General features: G+C 45.6%; 1 protein-coding gene across 1 annotated transcript; it reads left to right on the top strand.

The window, feature by feature from the left end:
• The first annotated feature begins 1,934 nt into the window (after window positions 1-1,934).
• Window positions 1,935-3,990, top strand: LOC125508611 (putative FBD-associated F-box protein At1g32375). The gene is made up of 3 exons (XM_048673389.2): window positions 1,935-2,975; window positions 3,073-3,207; window positions 3,341-3,990. The coding sequence occupies exons 1-3, from the start codon at window positions 1,998-2,000 to the stop codon at window positions 3,680-3,682; spliced, it is 1,455 nt and encodes a 484-aa protein (XP_048529346.1). The 5' UTR covers window positions 1,935-1,997; the 3' UTR covers window positions 3,683-3,990.
• Window positions 3,991-8,926: the final 4,936 nt, after the last annotated feature.

Raw genomic sequence — 8,926 nt, 5'->3', positions numbered from 1 at the left:
AAGGGTTCTGGTAATCCATATTCGTACCAAAATACAATATATGTTTGGAAACATTAATGCCTACACATGTGACAACATTGCAACTCGCCCATATGTCTGGATCACCGTTCAGTGAACTTTGCATGAATCTTGACACATCGAGGCATTTTTCGTGTGCCACATAAAACAAGGCCGGTGTGTGAGCGTTTGAAGAGGTCGTTCACATGCCCCACAGCACGCGGTTGCTAGCTGCGCTGTGTGGGCGAACTAGTTTCTTCCCACACAGCGACCATCTAGTCCACACACGTGTGGGCGAATTGCTTTTCGCTCACACGATAGTCGTACCTTGTTGGATGACAACTGCAGTTGCGTATACATGACAACTAGGCAAACACACATGGCAACTATGATTCACGTGGTAAACGGCAACTGCAAATGCGCATATGTGGCAATCAGATAAACATACATGACAAATGTGATTAACCACACATGGCAACTAGGTAAACACACATGGTAACTATTATTTGACCATATGCGGCAAGTAGTTAATCACACACGACAACTATGAGTTGATTACACGCGGCAACTACCATAAATTAGACATGACAACTATAGTTAATCAAAATAGAGAGAGTTGCCATGCTTTTACAACCATATTTGCCATCCCGGATAACTACATCTGTCATCCCGGATGACAACTAAATCGTCATCCCACGGGTACCTAATATAGCTGCGCTAGGATGTGTGGGCATTTTTGTTTCGTGCCACACGCGCGGGGTGAGGACGAGTAGTACTTATTGGACGTGTGGCACGAAATAGCTGTGCCCACACGTGTGGGCAATTCTACTGTTCGCCCACACACAGCCCGTGCGGACTGCCCCCTGCTCATGCCACACACGGTGTGTGAGTGAATACCTATTATGTCACACGTGTTGGTGTTTCGATATCCTGAATCGAGGTGGCTCTAAACTCATATTTGCCTACCTCTCTAGTTACAGAGGGAGGAGACTCGATCATCAAATTATAAGTTCATTTCATACTGAACCAGACCGTGCACATTTTTATTATAAGAAGGGGTCATTTGAGCCTATGAAAATAGGATACTCTGTTTACATAGAAATTCCTACGTCCTTACATTCTATTTAGGATTAGGAATAGGTGTAATCAGACCTGCTTTTGACATATCTATCCTATTATTATTTGGATACCATATGCACCTCTTTGGGCTTCTATTGAATCGAAAAATTGGATTGTACATCTTTCATCTTATTGATTTTGATACATTTCAACGGATAATGCAAATCATGGATGGGTCTGTCTAGGACACATCTAGATGTAACATAACTATGTCACATCTAACCTGATGTCCACTATATTTGTGGTCTATTTTTTTTTGTCCCAACTTTTTTTTGTTCCTTGTTGCTACCTTATTTGTGGGAGTTTAGATGTGACATCCTTAGAAAACATCTAGATGTGAATTAGACAAACTGATCATGGATATCGGCGTCCTAATAGTTATCAGTATGGGTCTGTCTAGGACACATCTAGATGTGACATAGTTATGTCACATCTAAGCTGATTTTCACTCTGTTTGTGGTTTATTTTTTTTGTCCTAGTTTTTTTTGTTTCTTGTTACTTCATTATATATTTATGGGAGGTTAGATGTGATATTCTTAAAAAACATCTAGATGTGAATTAGACAAACTGTATCAGTATCAACGCTATCTGAAATCGAATCTATTTCCCCCCGCAAAAAAAGGGAAAAAAGCTCGAGTGTAATTTGAACGAAATCACAATTTTAATCCTAAACGATGGCCATGCAGCCGAATTAAAAATACTGCCAATTTTGGTTAAGAACCAACCAGGCCCAGTCCAGCCCAACAAGGTGAGCAGGAGAGGGCCCTTATCCTGCGTTTCGTTCCCATTCCCCCCATTCCGTTGTCTCAAAAAAAAAAAATTCCCCCCATTCCGTCCCAGCAGAGCCGCACCACCCAAATCCCCTGTTCCCGCGGCCGGACATGAACAGGACGGTGGCGGCGATACCCGCCGTCAGGAAGAGGGAGGCGGAGGCTCAGGCCGCGGCGCCCGCACCCAAGAGGCTCACGTCCGCCGGAACCGCCGGGCGAAGGCCACGGAAGCGGATCCGCGAGGATAAGCTTGTCAGCGACGGGGATCTCATCAGCAAACTCCCCGATGACATCCTCGGCACCATCATCTCCCTCCTCCCCACCAAAGACGGCGCCCGCACGCAGGCCATCGCTCGCAGATGGCGCCCTCTCTGGCGCTCAGCGCCTCTCAACCTCCACGCCTCCTACCACCTCTGCTCCAAACAGTTCAAGCGCCTCTCCGTCGTCTCCAGGATCCTCTCCGACCACCCTGGACCTGCCCGCCGTTTCGTCTTCCGCCTCGTCCGCCTCCACAAAGCGAAAAAAAGGCACGCCGAGGAAGCCGCTCAGATCGAGAACTGGTTCCACTCCCGAGCCCTCAGAAACCTTAAGGAGCTCGATATCAGCTTCGACCTCTTGGACTATGTACATGAGAAGCTTTATCCGCTGCCCTCATCAGTGTTCTGCTTAGCACCAACTCTCCTCGTGGCCGTAATCAGCTTCTGCGAATTCCCCAAGGAGATCACTCATTCACTTAGTTTTCCGTTGCTCAAGCAGCTCATCCTGCGGCGCGTATCCATCTGCCAGGATGTCTTCCATGGGGTGCTCTCTGCCTGCCATCTGTTGGAGTCGCTTGAATTGAAGGAAATTCGTGATACTAATTGCTTGCGCATTAGCTCGGCAACTCTTAGGAGTGTGAGCCTCTGCGCTTGTTTTGCAGCCAAAGGAGAATTGTTCATTGAAGACGCCCCTCTCCTTGAAAGGCTGCTACTACCTTGTCCGCGCGAAGGGGGTGAGATTATTCGGATAATCCAGGCACCTAAACTGGAGATACTGGGCCTTTTGTCTCCCCGCATCTCCAAAATTGAGATTGCTAATGTAGTCTTCCAGGTAGCAACAACATAATCATCTTAACTCTTACATACAGATGCAGCATCATTACATTTTTGTATTCATTCTTTTGTTTCATGCCCATTCTTTTGTTCAGAGTTTAACCCCAACAAGCTTGAATAATACGATAGCCACAGTGAAGGTTTTGGCTCTCGAGTTTCCAGTCCCTGATTTGAATGCTGTTATTGACGTCTTAAGATGCTTCCCGTGCTTGGAAAAGCTTCATGTCATTGTGAGTATACTCATCCTTGCTTTCTTTTAAATGTCAAAATAAATATTTGATTCTGCAGAGACAATAATCTGTTGGATATATAATCAAGTCTAGTTAAGACTTACTTTAACATGCCTCTTCTTTACTTTTCCAGTGGGAGAAATACTTGAAGATAGGTACGAAAAATGCACGTCAGTATGACCCATTAGATCCAGTCAAAGGCCTTGATACCCATCTAAAAAAACTGGTATTGAAAAATTACGAGGGCAATGAGCAAGATGTTGGCTTTGCCAAGTTCTTTATTTTGAACGCAAAAGTGCTGAAGGAACTCAAATTTGGAGTCAGTCATAGGATCAACAAACAATGGGTGGCTGATCAATACAGGCTGCTAGAAATGGAAAATAGAGCTTCTCAAGGCGCTCAATTGGAATTCATACAAAATGATGATGTGTCGTCTTTGGATGCCCATGATTTGTCAACTGCCGATCCCTTTTAACTGTTATTTTGTAAATGAAGATGAATAGATGACGATATTTCAGAATAAGCATGCCAATGGTTTATCTGTGACTTTGCAGACAAGGTTGATTATATACCTGAGGAATCTAATGTCTTTTACTTAGGTTGATGCTCGAAGATCGCACTGTATTTTGTCTGGTCCTTAAATAGGACGTGCCGCTACATTTATGGTCTACTATTCCTTTGTGATTCCGAACATGCATTGTATGTCATGCAAAAATAGTTAATTGCCAAAACATGTAACTGGGAAAGATTGTGGATGCTACCTCGATTGTTCCAGTTGCATTATGTTTATTCTGAGAAAGTATGGATGTCGTTCCAGTTTCAGTCAACAATGCAATGTTTGCACTGAAAAGTTACTTTGTTTCAGTCAACAACTTGTGCTTGTTTTGAAAACCCAACTATCCTTTTGTACACAAAAGTATCCAGCTTTAAGTGCTACTTTTTCGTTGCTGCGAATGGTCAACCTGGTACTGTTGATATATGTCATTCCAATGTCACTAACAATCACATTCATATTTTTATTTGCTTTCTGATCTCACACACAAATGGTAGCACTACATTTGAAGACCTTCTACTTACAGCGTGCACAGTGTGTTCATTTTCCTTACAAAATCAGAAAGCGATTTGTTTCCTACCGTAAAACTTGGAATTTGGCCAAGTCCCAGTGTGTTTCTTACCCTGGGTTTCTATTTGGGGCCTTAGTAATCTGCAGGCCCCTTCGTTTTCTACTAGAAATACAGCCCAGATCATACAGCATATGCTTGAGCCAGATCAACATTAGTAGCATGATACTATACTTCTTCAGTTCTTCCGACCTGTCCAGTTCCAAGTGAGGAGCCTCATTATTTCTATGAAGTATCCGTTTTTCAGCAAGTCGTTACAGGTAGTAGTATATTGATGTTTTCCGCCTCAACTCCTCAGACATTAATTGCCCTTTCTTTTGCTGCCATTCTTCAGCGGATAAATGTTTCTCATCATTATTTCAGGGAAATGTAAATGGCATAATAATGATCTATATCTAGGATAAATCTCCCTTTTGGTCTGTTGATTTTGGTGCACTAATTTATATGACTCTACAAATATTCCTGATGTTTAAGGTTTGAGTATATGATGTATTTCTACTGCCTAACATAACCGGTTCCTGGATTCAGCTGGGAAGACATTTTACTGGAACCTATTTGGTTCCCATTTTTTGGGGTCAAATTATGCTGGGTACATATGCGGCAAAATAAGTAAAGGGTGTATATTAGACAAGAATATGCGGCAATTCGGTTCATATATAGGAAATTTTGCCACAGTTTGCATGCTAAAATTTGGCAAACCGCAAAATTATAGTACAACCAGAAAAAATAATGTCCCACTATCTGGCAAAAAAAAGTGAGTTTGTCCCAGGTGGGGCAAGGGTTAATTTTCTTACCAAAATCTCAGTGACTTTTTGTTTTTGAAAGTGCTTGTGTGTGTGTGTGTGGGGGGGGGGGGGGGGGGGGGTAGGCTCACCTGAAGTCCTGAATATGATCTAATTTATAAGGGAAGCGAGATCAAAGGGCCAATTTCACCGCCGGAAGGATTGTGAGAGTCCATGGGAGTGGCAAGAGAGAGCTAAGAGGATTAAATGACATGATCGAAGATAATGCGAATAATGAAATTATCTCCAGCGAAGGCTGATCATTGCCCAAAGTTGAGTGTAAATGAAGGGCACTACACAACACTGAGAGAGACGACAACTTGGCATCCCAATGGCACCAGGGTCGAGATTTTGAAGGGAGCTCACACATAATGCAGAGAAGTAAAGCGAGCAGATGAGTAGGGGATGAAGACAGTGTCATCAACATTAAGGCATGGCGTGAATGCGCCGCCACTGTCATGGCCAGACAAACCATCAGGGATATTCCCCTTCTCCAAATCCCGCGTGGAGGAGGAGGAGGCATTGCCACCATGGTGGGACGCGGAGCCTGCATGTGTCGTCGTTGTGGATGGTGGCCGCGATCACAGTTTTCTCCAGCCCTTCATACCCTCCAGACGCCCCAAACCCCCATGCCAGGTCACCCGAGTGAAGAGGTCCCAACTGACACGATAGAATAGGCAAGCAGCAGCAGATCGACAGGAGCAAGAACATCCAACACTATGCCGAACACCCCCCCCCCCCCCCCCCCCCCCCAGAGCATCATGAGCTCGAAGCGGGAGAGCGATGAAGCCGCATAGGGTGGCATATATAGTGACGCAACCACCATCAGGGAACCAACAGGCGCCGACCGGTGCAAGGCTAGCGAATCTGGGATAGGGGAAGAGGATGCTGATGTACCTTTGGATTTTTGGACTAAACTGAAGCAGATTCAAATTTGGTCAAAAAATTGATTGATTTAATGTTTTTTTAAATAGTTCCAACATATTTTCTGAATATTTGATATTTTGGTGAGGGCCTGTTGACGCTCAGAAATGGCATGATTGCAAAGAGTGATTTGAGGCTGTAGCAAGATGAGGTTAAATATATGATTTTATGTCATCATTGGATGGCTCTCTTCAAGCTGATGGAAATAGATATAAAGATAGTCCAAATCGGAGCTCAGGTGTAAAAGTCCAAAACAGAGCTCAGGTGTAAAAGGTATGACAATTTCATAGATACTCGTGTTGACATCAGATTATGAAATGGCATGAAACATTATTAAGATGGCCTCGGATGGAAAATGTTTCAACATAAAAATTGTGTGTCTCGTCGAAATGGGCGATTTTGATATATATAAAAATCTTAATACGGGTCATATGCAAAAGTTACAACCCGATCAATGTGCTGCTGTCAAAAATCTGGGCTTGGCCGGATCATCCAGGCTTCCAGCTAGACATCTAGGCCGGAGGTCGTGAACAGTCCGTGTTTGGTTAGTGTTTGATGATTTGGATGGCAAGGCAAGTAATTTTCTTGTACGGGAAGTCCATCCTCCTCTTATATAGACAAGGTGATGGCCTTGATGATCTAGAGAAATCCTACTCCATTAGGAGGACTTGATCCTCTAGGAGGTACAAGGAGCAAAGCTCTCTCAAATTGGTTTAATATACTTTATTGACCCTAGGAAGGGGGGTGGAGCGTTTATTCATAGTCCAAGTCAGTTTAGGCGGGGAGGGGGGTTAACATACATGGACACTTGGGCCAAGCTGCATGCAGGCAGGGCCGAATGATCCAGCTAGATACCCGAATTGTCTGGGTGAGGCGGTGAGCACATGGGTGGTCTCGATGGGCTTGATGTCTGAGGACTGAGTCCGAATGGTCCGGCTTGGCCTAGGGGCTTTTCTATTGATGAACTCAAATGTTCGGGTAGAACCCCGTGGCCCGGATGTTACTCGGATGGCCAGTCCAGATGCCTATCCAGAGGGCATGTTTGTTCGGGTTGGCCCGGATCATTCGAGTTGGTGTTTAGACGTCCGGCCAAGTGCTGGAGCCATCCAAGCTTGGCCTTGCTCCTTTGCCTCTTCATGGTTGTTTTCTTGGTACCTAAGCATGCAAAGGGTTTCCGCTTGAGATAGTAGACATGTCTCATTTGGATACAAAGAGAGCTCAAGGATGAGAGAAGTAACCTCGGTTTCAGTAGCTTGTGCGTGGGTTCTTGCCATTGGTCCACTTGGCTCTTGGTGTGTTGTTGTAGGATCCATGGGGATGACCGGCGGGTGCTCTGCACCACACTATGAGTGCCACAAGCTGTGTCGGCTACATGAGGCGATGGAGGAGTTGACCACCGAAGGGTGGCACATCTACGAGTTTCTCCGAAGTGGCTTCGACGAGAACATCGACCGTAAGCTCAAGAAACAGCATATTGCGTCGATGGCTACGAAGGAGGTCTACAAGATGTTGGACAAAAGTTTAGTCAAATTAGACGACCTCTTCGCTAGGCTTGACAGTGTATGAGACGATATCGACGCCAACATTAGCTAGATCTGCATCGACAGTGACGCTAAAGCTCGAGAAGATACTGGAGGAATGCACATATCACTTCTTGCCACACTCGCCACCGCAGCCACAAATGCCAACGACTTCGAGAAGGAGCACCATGGAAAGGTGTCGGGATGGGAATGAGCCGAGTCGCTGAACCAACCCAAAAATTTAAGGCCAATGGGTCAACCCACCTTATAGTCGTATATCTTGCAGTAGTTGTAATCTCCTGGTGTTGGTGTTGTTGTAGGACCCAATTTTGCGACACAGTCTGTCGTATAATTTCCAACAGCTTGATTTTTTTCTATTAACCATGTCTTAGAAATCTTATTATTCTTATATTAGTCAGATTCCATTAACTCGTGCCTAATCAAACACAATAAGCGTTGCGTAAGGTGTGGATGCTCGCGCATGCCATGTCGGCCGACGTACTGTTTCTGCAGCAGTTCATGATCGGGGAAAAGGAAAAGCGGGACTGGATTGGTTGGGTCAAGTGGCTCGCTCAATCCAGATAGGCCATGACAAGCTCGGGTCTCTCCCACGACTCCCTTCACTCTTGCCATCGTCGTCTGACCCCTCCCACTGCGCCGCCCGCCCAAGCACGCTTAACTTCGGAGTTCTGATGGGATCCGGTGCTTTAGTGCTGGTATGATCGCATCCAACATGTTACCCCCGTCTTCGTCCCTTATGCTTGCCTCTCCCAGCTCCACTACAAAGACAATTGTACTTTGCTTTGCCCGCCGCTACACGCGTGAATAATGACCAACGAGCTAAAACTTACCGCAAACGTGCAAAATAATAAAACGTGGTAAATATATGTCGCGGCCGTGAGTTTTTTTGCACGCCGTGCAAAAAAAAATTTTAAAAAGGGCCCCCCCATCCTTCCTCCCCCCTCTTCCCACCCTCTCCTTTGCGGCCCCATCTTCGCCGCTGGCCCCCTTCTCTCTGCCAGGGCACTGACGAGGCATCCCTGATCCGCCCAACCCTGGCGACTCGGCTTCTTCCTGCCACCACCAGGTACTCCTCTCTGCTTGATGTTGCTGCCGTGCTTGCCTCTGCTTATTTATTTATTTTCGATTTGCATCTAAGAGCTTGTGCTCAATGATTCCAATCATGAGCACCACCACCATCATCGCGGTGAGTTCCAACGGCTACTATCGGGGAACTAGTTGAGGAGGTAGATCTCGAGCTCGGCAGCATCGTCCATGACCACTATCACCACCGCGATTTCCAGCCAGAGACAACACCCATGGGTCAGGATTTTTACCTTGTTCTTTCCTGTATAAGCGGTTCTGCTCGTCA

The sequence above is a fragment of the Triticum urartu genome, chromosome 1A (assembly GCF_056163025.1).
Source record: "Triticum urartu cultivar PI428250 chromosome 1A, HENAU_Tu73, whole genome shotgun sequence".
NCBI classification, from domain to species: Eukaryota; Viridiplantae; Streptophyta; class Magnoliopsida; order Poales; family Poaceae; genus Triticum; species Triticum urartu.
The sequence above is the reverse complement of the archived record's forward strand: the minus strand, read 5'-3'. Positions and strand labels throughout refer to the sequence as shown.